At 31.3% G+C, this 16,716-nt stretch overlaps 1 protein-coding gene across 2 annotated transcripts; it reads left to right on the forward strand.

The window, feature by feature from the left end:
• The first annotated feature begins 1,390 nt into the window (after positions 1 to 1,390).
• On the forward strand, positions 1,391 to 13,281 carry LOC148611079 (uncharacterized). Of its 2 annotated transcripts, none has more exons than XM_088591196.1 (4): positions 1,391 to 1,611; positions 5,557 to 5,669; positions 8,072 to 8,155; positions 11,155 to 13,281. In XM_088591196.1, the coding sequence occupies exons 1-4, from the start codon at positions 1,503 to 1,505 to the stop codon at positions 11,290 to 11,292; spliced, it is 444 nt and encodes a 147-aa protein (XP_088447322.1). In that variant the 5' UTR covers positions 1,391 to 1,502; the 3' UTR covers positions 11,293 to 13,281. The 2 variants fall into 2 exon arrangements, with proteins under 2 accessions (XP_088447322.1, XP_088447323.1); XM_088591197.1 differs by having other exon boundaries at positions 1,391 to 1,563.
• The last annotated feature ends 3,435 nt before the right edge of the window (positions 13,282 to 16,716 follow it).

Genomic DNA, 16,716 nt, shown 5'->3' on the forward strand with positions numbered 1-16,716 from the left:
TCAAGGGAACCCAGGTTATAGCGGTAATCAAAAGAATGTAATCCAGGGACAAAGACCAGACATGGAAAACAGACATACACAACAAAGAACATAAAGTAACTAAAATCCTACATACAAAGTAACAAAAGCAAATGAGCAACTCGGACGCCACTAAAAACTGGGAGCATGGACCAGGTGCACCGGTAGGGTAAGCGTCCTCTGTTTTTCTAGAAGCACCCGCCGAGTTGCTCATAAAAAGTCAAGTCCGGGGTAGACAAACGAGGAAAGGAAAACCATGACCCGTTGAATAAATCAGTTTTCATGGTGCAGATGGATACACCATAACGATCCACGAGTTCATGATGACAACCATAAAATTTCTGTAGTCATGACTTCAATCTTGAAGCAACATAACCCTGTTCCAGAAGCCTATTTGTTAGAGTTCTAGCGCGATACAAAAAGTCTGCTTAGTTTCGGCAAGCTCTGGCATAACGTGATATGAACACTCCATACGCAGGTGCTGAAGATGAAAGGAAAGTTGACAATTCTGAATGAAAAGTCATCACGCTTGTCGTAGTTTGGTCAATAGTTTTCCTTTACCATCGATTTCTAAGTGTAGGTCAAGATATGAGGGTGACTTCACAGTGTCTGTAGTATCCTTTATCTCAAGTTCTTTGGAGTAGATGCGATGTATCAAATCCCCGAAATTAGGATTGTGTAAAGATAATACGTCATCTATATAGCGGAAACTGAGATTAAAGGATCTAGCTAAACGATATTCCTTCTTTCGGATCAGATCAGCTATAATATTTTTTTTAGAAATAATGAGAGAACACAAAAATGGATCGACCAAACTTTGAACAAAGTTGTAGAAAATCAACACCAAAGCATCCTTCACCTGGTAAAGAGCATCCCAATGGCAAAGAACGAAGTCGTCAGAGTCCACCAGGTAGTTCCTGAGGAAAAAAGTGGGGGCCCTGATTTAAAAATATGACTTATGTTACCATTTGTGATGTTTTTAAATATGTTATATTTTAAATGTATAAACATGTAGCGTATTACGGCGGCTTATTGATTTTTTGGCTCACGTTTACTGTGATATTTATAGTTTAATGCTAATTGTTTTGTATTTAATCATTACGCTTAATTTAACTGGTATCAAAATTCTAAAAAAAAAAAAACAATAACAATAAATATCAAAATCCAAATAATAATTTGAACTTTTCTTGATCGTATGAGGAAACAATGATATTTTATATGAATGGTATCGGTGGGTTTCAAAATCCTGCTGTCAAAATTTAAACAATCATTCATATATATATTATAAATAGATCCCATCTGTATGTTTATCCGGAAAAAAATCGTCTCCGTTCCTACCCCAAAATTATCTTGAAATTTCCTTGACATGCGCACTCATAAGTAACAAAATTTAAAACGAAAAAAAAAATGTCAACAAATAGAAATCTCAGTGACAGCTAAGGTCTTTGCATTTTTTTTTATAGAAATAATGAGAAAACACAAAGATGGTTCGACCAAACTTTGAACAAAGTCGTAGAAAATCAACACCAAAGCATCGTTCACCTGGTAAAGAACATCCCAATGGCAAAGAACGAAGTCGTCGGAGTCCACCAGGTAGTTCTTGAGGAGAAAAGTGGGGGCCCTGATTTAAAAATGAATGACTAATTGACAGGGATGTTGTTCTGGTAGGCCAAAACCCCTGACGTCATTCGACATAATGTTTGACGGATCTTCAAAATGTATCTTTATATTGGCAAGAGGCAGAGAGAAGTTCTCGCAATTTTTTCTGATGGTATTCCAGCAAAAATTGTAAACTTGTATAGTGCCTCAACTTACCACTCTAGTTAATATGTCAATTGAAAATACTTGTTTTTCTGATAAATTGGAAGAGGCACATTTTACATCTTTATTTAAAAAAATAATTTACTACTTTTTTTTTTAAACAAAAACAATAAAAATTACTGGCATTCATTTTACAGTTAACACCACTTGTAAACTGAAACAGGGACTTAATATTACATCAAAACAATCTTAATCTTTAATTGAAATCCGTTACAGAAATTCGTGTCATCTCCATCATTGTATCTTTGTTCGTTTGTTACAATTTTGCTAGATCTAAGCCTAAATTGTGATATTTATGATTAATTTGCCCAGAACATTTATTTAACTGCCGTTTTAACAGAATTTCAAGGCATTTCCATATTGATTTGAGTGTATTTGAGTAAAAAGGCGGACTGACCCCCATTCCTTTGGTCAAAATGATGTTCTTTCGATCGTCGAGTTCTACTTTCCAAATCTGTAAATTATGTCATGCATGTCTTTATTTAATTATTCACCAGTGAATGAAAATCAAATGTCAGCTAGCCGCCATTGTTGTTTTTGTACCCCTATTCCATGCATTGATGATGCAGAGATTAAATAAGTATGGGGAGCCATATGGGATACAATACAATTCCACTAAATAAATAAAATATGCTAGTTTTGGATTTATTGAAAAAAATATACAGAAGAACTGGAATCAGATCTGTTTTAGTCTTAAAGAGAAATATTTATAAGTGGGAATTTAAACTCTTTGGTTTTTTTTTTTTAACAAATTATTTCAAAATGATGTTTATCTTATTTCAATTCCTATTCAAATAATTATTTGATTGAAATTGATTCAGAATTGAGATCATTTAGAATTTTTTAGATCACTTAAAATTGATTTACTGTTGGGTGATTTCAATCATTAGATAGTTGAAACTTGCTAATTTTTAATTGATAAATATTCAAATATTCTTATATAGGCACATTTTGTATTTTATATACCATTTTTTTGTGCAAGTTATTTTTCATTGGAAATGAATAAATTCTAACTTAGAAAAATTAAATCATTTATACATTTAATAGAATAACTTAAATACAATCAACAAAAAACTGTCAAACAAAAATATCCATTCTGTACTGCATTAAAGGTACATGTAGATTTTGAAGCATTATGGTGATACTGTTTTTTCTTCATTTTTTTTAAATATCTGTAAATAAGAAAATATCCCATATTAGCTTAAATTTGTTCATTGTGAACTTATTCTATTGTTACATGTAAATACTGCATATCTATAAATTTCCATTGAATTTTTGTACATGTAAGTAAAATGTTTTTAAGATGAGGGAAAATATGTTTGATATTTTAATTTGTCAAATCCTCAAGAAATGTTTATTTTTTGTTAATCTGGCTTTCCATAGTTTTTTTCGTATGACACACAACATATTTTGGTCATGTGATTGTTGTTTGGGAAGCTTTGCAAATGGCAGATGACTTCACTTCTCTTTAGGTCTCAGTATCGTATTAATTTTCCCATAGATTTCTATAGTGAAGTGCATATTTTTAGGATTTTTAAAAAAAAATATGTAAATTGATTCAATAAAACTTTCACTTATGTAGCATTTCTAAGGACATGTGAAAAAATAATTTCCTGCAAAGAAAATAGGGTGAGTCCACAAAGATCGGACAGAAAAGTAGCCTTGAACTATAGCCATTTTCCCTACTTTCACTTTCGTTTTGCACTCACCAAACCAACCTTTTCAGTGGAACATTTTTATGTTTTTATGTTAGATTTTCTTTTAAAAGAGTTCTTCATCTTACAGTGTGATGTTTGGTCTTTTTTGTAAGTCATTGTTCATATCTTTTGACAAAACATTAGTTTGTAGAGAGGCAAAAAGAAAATGCACTATATTTTTATAGCATCCATGTATTGACATACACCCGCTCAGGGATATGCAATATGATACTGGTACCTTTAAAGAACACGAGCTGGCAACTTTTAACTACTTTTAAAAATTCTTGGCGACTTAAATCTCCATTTTGCCGTCTATTTTATTAGTGCCCTTCCTCTATTTCCAGAATGCAGTAAAAAAATTCTGGAAAAAATTTACCCACAACAAATAGGGTTACCATAGAAACTATGCTAAAATTTGCTAAAAAGTTGATAAAATCAGGTGTAAAAATGTCCAAATTTCCTGCAAAATATCTTAAATTTTTGTTTCATGCCCTGAAACTGTCAAAACTTTTTCTTTGGAAAACCCCTTCCTCATATGGGCATCACCGGTTAGATTTTTACATGTATTTCACTTTGTAATCCACTTATCAAATTTAGCATGGTAAAAAATTGAACTTTCTCCTTCAGTGTAGTCAAATTATCATTGAAAAAAAAGCCCCTGCCTTCAACAATGAAAATATATGACACTTTGTGAAATACTTTTAAAAGTTTTCAGAAAATGTTTTATCTACAATAGAATCTTCATTTTTAATCACTATTGCAACCACCTGTTTCCATTAATGTCATTTTTCATCCCTAGCCAAAAGTGCAAAACTAAACTAAACTGTGTAGTGCTGGCTTTAATTTTAATGCATTCAAAAATCTCCTCTGCCACTACCTTACCAATTGGAACCAAATGTGTTAGGAATGTTCCTTAGGGTATTTTTAATAGAACAGTAGTAGGGATTTTTGATCCATGGAAAAATGTGGCCGCTGTTACTAAAAATAGAACAAAGGGGTCAGACAGTTGGTTTTTTTTTTTCATATATGTCCAAAACCTGTAGGTTTAGCCAAAATTTTGAAATAATCCTTATTATAAGGCCTACAAAAGTATCCAAAGGATTAAAGTTGTCAGACGACTCCTTGTAAGAGTTTCTGCCCTTGAAAGGTGAAAAATTACTTTTTTTTACGTTTTTCAGCCAATATCTTGAGGACTATGATAGAATGAAACTTTCAATCACTGAAATGATCATTTTGATAAGGTCTTCAAAAGTTTGCAAGGATCAAAGTTGTCGGACAACTCCTTATTGGAGTTGTTGTTCTTGAAATGCAAAAATTTTACCAGGTGAGCGATTCAGGCTCCTGGGAGCCTTTTCTTTCTACCTAACATACTGGTACTGTTCATGTCTTTATACTGGAATCCTAATAAATTTTTTAAATCAAGTTAAATTTTTAAACAACATATTAATAAAATTTCTTCTCCTCTAGTGGCCCCCAATAGTGATGCTATGACTAACAGGTAGTTCATGCAAGGATAGGTAAGTGGGTAGCACCAAAGTGTAAGTCAGTGACATAATAATAATATCATCAATAAATATACTGTCTGCATCAATGCATCTTGGTTACTCAGACAGAACAATTGCAGTGTAAATTGTATTAAAATGAAAAAAAAGTTTATAGGAAAGCAAAGCCTTAGATATATATACATACATGTACATTGTGTACTAAATAAACTAACATTCAATCATTTATCAATACCAGTAATGAGTATACCAGTCTGCAAATTGCCCATCTAAAACTTCAATTAGCGTGCTTTTTAAAATTTCAATTGAGAGAAGCATTCAGTAATTTTAAGGTAAAAAAGAGGGATGTAAATTTTTATATTTAAATTTTTCTGATTTCACACAATGATATTGGCCAAAGCATGGTACAAATGTACATTTACAATGTACATGTTACATACTTCATCAGGCACTCTTGTTGACAAAATAGGTAAGGTACATACACATGTATATTTCATGCATTTTTTTTTCATCTGTAGACCAAACACGAAGGAAGAGACGATTTAGACCAGGAATGCGAGCACTTCAAGAGATAAGAACCTATCAGAAGTCTACAAATCTACTAATTAGGAAGTTACCTTTTTCTAGAGTGGTAATTTTTTAAGACTTGTATAATACATGTCTCAGTGGTTTAGTGGTTGTTTTCAGTTATCTTGTATGTTCATTGCTGTGGGTCAATGATTGAACCAAATCAAAACCATATATTTTTGTTTTTGGCCTTATTCTGTGTGCAAAAATATCCTGATTCTTTTATAAGGAAAATGAGGAAAGGGGATAATCTAAATGTACATTTACATGTAGCATAGGTCTCACTTACTATTTCCAGGTCAAATGGCCACCCCCTATGTAGAACAAAAACACACTGAACCTAGATCTATGCATTGTAAACTGATTTAGGGTCAATTACATTACAATAAAATTGCAAAAATGATAGTTACACCAATTACAATTACACTATTAAGTATTTTTTTGGAAACTATTTAATTGAATTTCCTAATATATTTTTAAGAGATCAGCATTTTGTTTCTTCTGACAAAATGAACAAAATTACATTTTATTTAAAATACTAATTTATGTGGTTCTGCATTTATTTTAACTTAATTTTTTTTAATATTGCATATAATTGTAGTATTAATTAAGGTGACATATTTTTATTAGTTTGTTAATCAGTTAAGATACATGTGAAAGTGACATTGTCCACAGGTAATATTATTACACATGTTAATCTGATTTGTTGACATTTGTTTTAACAGTTGTTAATTTTAATTTTAGAAGCATACTGTGTACATGCAAATTTGACAAAGTAATTGTGGGCTCTGGTGTACAAGGATTACCTTTTTTTAAAGGGCTATTCAGTGATTACTAATCATTTCATATTGATAGAGATCTTGAAAAAAACTGAGCAAGAATAAGAAATGATTCTTACAAAAATTTTATTTTAATTTTAAGCAAACCTTTCTGCATGACCAATAAATATTATCAGAAATTATAACAATAAATGATATCAGAAATTATGACAATAAACGTTATCAGAAATTATAACAATAAACGTTATCAGAAATTATAACAATATTTTAGGCTTTTTGTATTTTGATTATTGTGATAAAAATATTATTTTACATTCATTACCATAACCTCTTTTATTTTACATTTATTACCATAACCTCTTTTATTTTACATTTATTACCATAACCTATTAACATATTCAGATTCTTTATTAAAGTCTCATGACTTGTACAGTCAACATAAGAATTGTCAATATTATAGTTAAACATAATACATGTGTATATACAAGAATTAAAGATTATCATATATTAAAAGTACATGTGCCATTCTATAAAGAAGTTTGAGATTCTTAAAAACATAAATCGGTTGAATAAGACATTTATAAACACACTTTACACTAAAAAGACATATATAAACACACTTTACACTAAAAAGACATATATAAACACACTTTACACTAAAAAGACATATATAAACACACTTTACACTAAAAAAAGTCTTGTAATTGAAATTTTATGGAAAAGTAATTTACATGTAAAATTGTAAACTTTCGATAACACTCAGAATCAGATACATAATATGTGTAACATAAGGTCAGTTTTAATGCATTACACTCAGTCGCAATTCCATTTTGTTATTACCCCTTTCCCGCATAATCTGTGTGTATGCTGAATAAAAACAGTCAAAAGAAAACTGTGATTGTGTAAATCATATCTGCAATTTACTACAAAAGAGTATGAATATTGTTTACAACTGTGAGTACTTTGCCTCCATGCTGTCTGTTAGCAGAAAAGGTAAAAATGTGGATTTTCAGTATTATTTAATCAAGTAAGTTTTGTGAAAAATTTCTACTATCATTGTACCATTAGCATAATGATTTTGGAGACCATATTTTCCAAGCTCTGCAGTGATATGCAACTTTAAGATGTCATTTGTCCTGGGAATTCACAGTGAAACTTTGAAAATTACTTTTTTATCATGTAAAGTAATGGAAACATTAGAAGTGGTTAGTGGGACCATAAAAGTTGACATGTTTGGACTGAGACCAAAGGGAAGTTGTGATATATACCTTTATGAGTCAGTTCTGGTTTTCTTTTTTAAAGTCTTACTGGAGAACAAATGTATAAATATATATCTACATGCAATTGCCATTTGAGATATATGACATGAACAGTATATAAAACTATTAATTGGCAACTTCATTGTTTTTCTGTTGTTCTGTCTACCTTAGTCTACTGCCATATTACTGAAAAACATCAGCAATGAACATCTAATTGTCTGTGATGTTGCCAATAAATAGAATAATATCAGTTTTGAATGTCTCAACAGAACATCATATCTTGTCGAAACAGGCTCACTGTGAAATTTCCTGCCTCAAATTCATAACTGCCTACTAGTGTATTCTGTATATGTATGATACAGCAGTTTGTCTTTGCCATGTGAATCTTATCTAATTTTGGTATAGTTATCTTTTGTTGTTTTTTGTAGGTACGAGAAATATGTGATGAAATAACACATGGAAGTGTAGACAGAATCAGATGGAATGCAATGGCTATTGCCGCATTACAAGAGGTAGAGTATGATGGGTATGGGGGTAGTGTATGATGTGTAGAGGAGGCAGTGTAGCATAGGTATAGGAAGCAGTGTATCATAGGTTCAGGAGGTAGTGTATCATAGGTACAGGAGGCAGTGTATCATTGATGCAGGAAGTAGTGTGTCGTATGTTCTGTAGGTAGTGTGTGATGTGTATAGGAGGCAGTGTGTGGTGGGTACAAGAGGTAGTATACTATAGGTACAGGAGGCAGTGTTTAATGGTATAGGAGGTAGTGTATCATAGGAACAGTTGGTAGTGTGTCATAGGTACAGGAGGCAGTGTATCATTGATGCAGGAAGTAGTGTATCATAGGAACAGATGGTAGTGTGTCATAGGTTCATAGGGACAGGAGGCAGTGTTTAATGGTATAGGAGGTAGTGTATCATAAGAACAGCGGGAAGTGTGTGATGTGTACAGGAGGCAGTGTGTGGTGGGTACAAGAGGTAGTGCATCATTGATGCAGGAGGTAGTTTCTCATATGTTCAGGACGTAGTGTATCATTAATACAGGAGGCAGTGTATCATAGGAATAGATGGTAGTGTGTCATAGGTACAGGAGGCAGTGTTTAATGGTATAGGAGGTAGTGTATCATAGAAACAGATGGTAGTGTGTCGTAGGTACAGGAGGGAGTGTGTGATGGGTACAAGAGGTAGTGTATCATTGATGCAGGAGGTAGTTTATGATAGGTACAGGAGGTAGTGTATGATGGGTACAGGTATCATTGGTACAGGAGGTAGTGTATCATCGGTGTAGGATGTAGTGTATGATGGATACAGAAGGTAGTGTATCATTGGTATAGGAGGTAGTGTATGATGGGTACAGGAGGTAGTGTATCATTGGTTCAGGAGGTAGTGTATGATAGACCAATGTAGAATATTTTTGTGCACTTCTCAGTGTTGGCAAAGTATTGACTGCCTGAGTGTTCCCAGTTGGCTAACTCTATGAAATGGGTTATAGGAAATCTGGCACAAAAATTATTTTTTTACATTTTTGGGTCATTTGATTTATTACACATGATATATATAATCAAAACACCCCTTGTAGTCACTTACGTCGTTTACTTGAAGATTATTGATTCAAAATTGACAGTGACCCAAGCCATATGAAACTTAATTAGCCATGTGGTCATGTGACCATGTTACATCATTGATGAGTTACAAATCAAGTTAACGTTTTTTTCGGGTTTGCTGATTTTTGTATGAGTTATGGCCCTTGAACTTTTAAAAGTTTGCCCAAATTTTAGTTTTCCACATTTTTAATGCTTGCAGATATTGAGCTGTTTTTTTGGTATGTGAGTCAATCTTGGGTTTCTTAACAAGGTTACATTTCATTTTGCTTTGCTGATTTTTGTCCAAGTTATGGCCCTTGAACTTTTAAAAAGTTTACCAAAATTTTAGTTTTCCACATTTTTTTTCCAAGTGCTTGTAGATATTGAGCTGATTTTTGGTATGTGGGTCAACAATGAGATACAGATTAATTTTATGCTTTGTTCCGCTCTGCTGATTTTTTCGGAGTTTTTGGCCCTTGAATTTACAGAAATTTAAGTTTTCCACACTTTTTTTTAAGCGCTTGCAGATATTGAGCTCATCTCGGTGTTTGAGTCTATCTTGATGATCAAGTTTACATTTTCTTCTGCTTGCTGATTTTTTTACCAACTTTCAGTTTTACAGGCTATACCAAAAGTTCATTTTTACACGCTTTTTTCTAAAGAAATCTTGTTAACATTATCTCAATGTGACAATATGTTAATATAACAAATGATCTGGTAATTATTCATTTAGGATGGTATGGGATTTGAAACCTCATCTGGACTATAATTATTCATTTACATTTATATTGAATTTGAAACCTTATCTGTCCTATTGTCCCTCCCTGCATAACACTTAGCAAATCTGCATCTGTTTTATGGATTTGAAGATCTTTCTTGTCTTTCTCCATATTCCTTCTGTCCAAAATCCAGGTCATTTCCTCAGTTTGTCATTTATACTTGATGATCCAATGTAGTATATGGGTCAGTGATATAAACAGCCAATAGGGGAATATGTATTGTTTTGCAATACTCTCACAATGCTTGTTGTATTATTAATAATTAAAACTATATATATAGTGTAATCAGTTGTAACACAAACTTCACTGGGTTTTGAAATTCTCATAAAACACAGGACAACAACCCTGGTGTTTCTTGTGCCCTGTTTCTGTTTTTGCTGCCTATAAAATCAAACTTTTCATAACCTGGCTGAAGAGACATTCAGTTGGATTTTGGTTTAGAATCGGCAATCATCATAACACTAAATTGTGGTTGATACCCTTTCATATTACTTCTATGAAATGAGAAAAATATTCTAGTTTCAGTTTTAAGAACATCTGTAGATAGGAGAAAGGATTTGATGTTTCTAAATTGCAGTGATTGGCAAGTTTGTGTGAGGTCAGACTACACATCAAATTAAGACCTTTACTAAGCCTACTTGCTGACACTGGCTTCGTGGATATTTTCAAGCCTTTGTAATCATTAATGACAACATTTAGATGCACATTTCTCAGTAGTTATAAAGTACAATGAATATTGTGATTAATTGTTTTGGCTTTTAGTCAAATTCATATTGTCACAAATTATTATTACAACTGTTCGGTATTTTTCATGTTTGTTTGATAATCTGGCAGATGTAAAAAGACTATTTTATTACCAAAATACATTCAACACACCATGAATGACACAAATAGAAGTGCATATTACGATGAAGAGACAACTTGTAAAAAAAAGTGACAGGAAATTGTATTTATTGAATTGCAGCTTATGTAAAATACTTAAAACATATATATAATTATATGCACTATTAAATATATAAGGATTGTTTTTTAAATAAACTGAATACATTTCTGCAGTAAAAAGTTGCTGTTGATCTGATATTTCTATGTCTTCCTGATTATAACATGGATCAATGTTTAATTTGTCACTTTATTTTACATATTTTTCCAGGCAGCTGAAGCTTACCTGGTCCATTTGTTTGAGGATTCCAATATGTGTGCCATACATGCCAAGCGGGTGACAATCCAAGTTAAAGATATGTGGTTAGCTAGGCGAATACGAGGCGAACATTTTTCCTCAAATATTTAGGAATTATAGTTTGAGTTATGATAATTTAAACTACTTACCCTTTCAAGTCTGAAACGAAATTAAATATACTGTGAAAAGTGTTTTACCAGAGCCTCTTAAGGACAAATTTTAATGGCCATATATTTTTTTAATCATTTTTAGTGTGACATTTTTTGACAAAACTTGTAACACTTATGAAATAATGAAAACTGAATGGTTTATTTTATGATTTATTTATGTTATACCTATACTGATTCAGTGTTCATCAGTTAACCTAATTGATAAGTCTGTTCTTCACTCTGGTGTGGATTAATACCATATTTCTATTGTTTTGAATTATCAATTTAATCTTCAACATGTACCGAAGGTATCACCAAGATGTAGCCTGATATGTGGTTATTACGAATTTTTTGATAATTATTTTTAGAAATTTGGTAAGAAAGCACTATGGATCAATTTATCTGCATTACAATAAATTTTTGTTTCTGCAGGGTCCATTTATATTAATTAAATCTTGCAGTGATTTTTTTTTGTTTTTTTATGTTTTTGTTTTGTTTTTTGTTTTTTTTTTCCTCAAATCTTGATTTAATTCAAATATTTTAGGTGAACCTCAAGGAATGGATGAAAATCATTATTTAACTGGCCGCTGATAATACTATTTTTTATTTTTGGAGCATGCAAACTTGATACATTTTTGTGTTATTTTGGCTGTAACATCATATCAATTTGATTCCCTCTTTTTTTCATCTTTCATTTTAAAAGTTTTCCCTTCCCTGTAATGACACATCACAACTTTATAAGTATAAACAGGGATCTTTTTTCATGTTTTGACTAACACCAGAAAAACATATCAAAAAGGATCAAGAAATTAAAGTATGATAATTATAAGTCTTCCATAGGATTTTTTGTATGAAAATAGTCAGCTTTTATTATGATTTTGGAAATCATATGTTTTATGTATTTCAGTATGCACAAAAACAAATATTTCGGTATTTGTTCTAAAGGATGTTTCCAGATGCTTTCAATATGTAATTGTATTTGATTTGACTTTTTAACGGCATTGGAACACAGTCTGGTAATTTTGTTTAAAATGTGATAATATATACACGTGTGAGTCCTAGGTTTTTTATTTTATTATTTTTAGTTTTTAAAAAGCCTCATTTATGTTTATACATGTACATGTAAATATTATTTGTTTTTAAGGACATTATTTTTCAATAACATTGAAAATCAGTACATATATGTACACCTATGGTTAACTGTATCAGTACATGTATGTACACCTATGATTAACTGTATCAATACATGTATGTACATCTATAGTTTACTGTATCAATACATGTATGTACATCTATGGTTTACTGTATCAATACATGTATGTACGCCTATGGTTTACTGTATCAATACATGTATGTACGCCTATGGTTTACTGTATCATTACATGTATGTACACCTATAGTTTACTGTATTTTGGTTGTTTAAGTCATGACTATCATTATATTTTACCCTTTTACAGTTCAATACATTGCAGTTTTGGCAGGCATTATGTATCATTATTATGTCAAACATTTATTTAGCATTAAGTCATCATACTAACATTTTCAGGCATTATTTTTTTTTAAATCAGTCAAATAGTTTTGATACCTACTATGAAGGTTGAAATATCAGGCATTAAAAAATTGCTCAGTACTCACACTAAACCTCAGATATAACTGATGAAGTTCAAAGCAGAAAACAAATCATCAGTCACAATAATCTTTATAAGGTTGTTATAAAAGATATCACTAAGATTTTCTTTACCATAAGAAGAAGAATGAAATGTAAGATTGTTTATGAAGAATGTTCTAGTACAATGTATAGGGAAAAATTAATGAGATTGTTGAAAGGTAGAATATAGACAAATCCATATTGTAAATGAAACATTCGAATACCTTTAAAAGCTATGTAGTTATGTATATTTTATGTAGCCAAACATATTGTTTTAGCTCTGAATAAATTATAAAGCATTTATTTAGATTTATTATTACACTGGCAAAATTTAATATCAGATAAGACAGGTGTACTGAAATTCAGTCTTATTACAGTCATTAATTTTGTCCATTATGATTTTTATGTTTAGATGGCATTTAGTTTTATTGCTGTCCATCATATGGAACATCTTTTGTAAGTCTATCCTACGTGTTGTAATGTCTTTTGTAAGTCTATCCTACGTGTTGTAATGTTTTTTGTTAGTCTATCCTCCATGTTGTAATGTCTTTTGTAAGTATATCCTACGTGTTGTAATGTTTTTTGTTAGTCTATCCTATGTGTTGTAATGCCTTTTGTTAGTCTAGCCTACGTGTTGTAATGCCTTTTGTTAGTCTATCCTATGTGTCGTAATCCCTTTTGTTAGTCTATCCTACATGTTGAAATGCCTTTTTTGTTTAAATTGGGTGTTTGTCTGTCTTTTAGTGGAGCTATTTTAGTACCTTAAGATTTTGAAACTGCTCATGGGAATGATACTGTATACAGTTTATCTATAGTGGGTTGAACCATGTGAACTTCATTTGTCTTCTTCAGTGTTCCAATCAATTATCTCCATAAATCATTTACTCCTTGTGTTCAGTCACTGGAATTTTAGGGCTAATGGGACATTTGTGGTCGATGGAAATATTTCTTCTTGATTATGAACATACACATTCTTAAACAGTTAATTTCAATATGTAGCCTCTTTTATCCTGTTGTAGACCTAAGGAGAAGTCTACATGCATTATTCTTTGTTAATGGATTTTTAATTTTTAGTAATACTTATCATAGAATCATGCCACTACATCAACATCAAAACTAAGGTAACGGATCTACACAGTATACTATGCTACTTAATTAATGGATATAGTCTACACACAGTATACTATGCTACTAAATTAATGGATATAGTCTACACACAGTATCGTATGCTACTAAATTAAAGGATATAGTCTACACACAGTATACTATGCTACTTAATTAATGGATATAGTCTACACACAGTATACTATGCTACTAAATTAATGGATATAGTCTACACACAGTATACTATGCTACTAAATTAATGGATATAGTCTACACACAGTATCGAACGCTACTAAATTAATGGATATAGTCTACACACAGTATCGAACGCTACTTAATTAATGGATATAGTCTACACACAGTATACTATGCTACTAAATTAATGGATATAGTCTACACACAGTATCGAACGCTACTAAATTAATGGATATAGTCTACACACAGTATACTATGCTACTTAATTAATGGATATAGTCTACACACAGTATACTATGCTACTTAATTAATGGATATAGTCTACACACAGTATACTATGCTACTAAATTAATGGATATAGTCTACACACAGTATCGAACGCTACTAAATTAATGGATATAGTCTACACACAGTATACTATGTTACTTAATTAATGGATATAGTCTACACACAGTATACTATGCTACTAAATTAATGGATATAGTCTACACACAGTATCGAACGCTACTAAATTAATGGATATAGTCTACACACAGTATACTATGCTACTTATGTTCATAGTATCTTTACACATTTCAATTCTTAAAACAAAAATTTCAATAGGAACTCCTACAATAAGAAATATACTATAAAGCAGCAGAAGAACATCATTTCTTTCCAGTTGTACTATTTCCACAATTTCATTTTTTTAAATGTTGTAATATTCCTAGCAACTGCTAGAAATTGTTAAGGAAAAGTGAATTTTTGATAAATCAAAACTGAACAGTTAGAAAATCCACATTGTTGCAGAATTTGTTGCTATGAACTTTACTGACGGAACATCACATTAGTAAAATAAATCTAAAGGTATTTCAAATTAAAAAAAAAGCAAGTTTTCTTAGTTGCCAAGTTGAAAGAATTCAGTATGGTTTCCTCTGTTATAAGTTGTCAAAACAGAAAGCTGTAGTTCATCAGAACCAAAATTGCAATATACAAAAGCTTCATCCCAATTTTAAAGTACTGCAAAAAAGAAGCAAAACATTTACTCCACCATTTGTGGATACACAGCCAAATGTGCCACATATGACAATCATATGATGCTCGATTCATATGATAATCATGTGGTAATCATATGACAATCATGTAATCATATGAAAATCATATGATATTTATCATGTGGTAGTTATATGATTATCACATGATTCTCACATGATTATATGGGCTTGAAAACATATGATAATTATATGTTAGTGAAAAACAAGTGATTATCATATGTTAAATGAAACATGATTATCATATGATGCTCGATTCATATGATAATCATATAATGCAAACCATGTGATTCTCATGTGTGGCACATTTGCCAGTGTAGAAAATAGAAAAAATATGGTGAATCTGCCGTCGCCCACTGTAAAATATAATGAAACACACAGCTGTTATACAGCACTTGATTTACATCTATCACTTTCCTCTGATTTTAAAAATCCCACAACTTAGAAATTCAAAATAGGGCAACAAAACCATACAAAGGAACTTTCCCCCATGATTTTGAACTTCGTACCAAATCATTTCAACACTTTCAGAAATTCTAAGAAAGGGGCAGCTTACATTTCTTGGGCGCTGGGCTTAAATAATTTCCTGTTTTAATAAGACCGAAAATATTTTTTAGTCTATAATGGTATCACCCTGTCTTTGGTGTCGTATGCATCATTAGTGTCTGTCAACTTTTCATTTTGTTTTTATTAAAATGGCTGACACAAGCCAATATCAAGTCCCTTTCAAAAATTAGTGGTACCATGTTTGTGCTGTAAATTTAAGGTGAACAAGGAAACAGGAGAACAAGGTATGATAATAAAATAAATCCAAACCTTCTTCAAGAGGTATGGCACCTAGTGGTACAATGCCAAAGAGATTCACTTCAAGTTATTATCCATACACCAGGAAAATATTTCTTTGTTGCCCAGCATTGTCCTTGTTACAAATCATATTGAAGGTTTAAATCATTTTCCTGTCTGAAAGAAACCTTAAATCTTTTTTGTGAAATGAGAAAAAATGTGGATTGATGTAGTTATAGATTTTTTTTTCAAATTTTGCAAAGATTTTTAATTGATTGCAAGAAGTCCAAAGTTTAATAACCATAAGTGCCATATCTTATATTTATAGAATGTTTTAAAATGATGTTTTCCTTAACATAAAGTCCTATGGCTGAAACATTTCTAAATATCAAAAGGGTGTCAAATGATATACATGTACACAGTTCACCTAAGTTTAACTTAAATAGCTGAAATCACTTTAAAGTTGGAGTCTGAAGCATTAACAACAGACAGATGGGGTGACAACAGTATATGATGAGAAGTCCTGTCTATGAAAATTGGCATTTAAAAACATTTCATCATTAGTTCTCTACTAGATAAAATGATAAATTAAGTTTTTTTTGGTTTTTTTTTCGGTTACATAAAT

The sequence above is a fragment of the Perna viridis genome, chromosome 7, assembly GCF_037379345.1.
Source record: "Perna viridis isolate PV_CMFRI_1.1 ecotype Kerala chromosome 7, ASM3737934v1, whole genome shotgun sequence".
Lineage (NCBI taxonomy): Eukaryota > Metazoa > Mollusca > Bivalvia > Mytilida > Mytilidae > Perna > Perna viridis.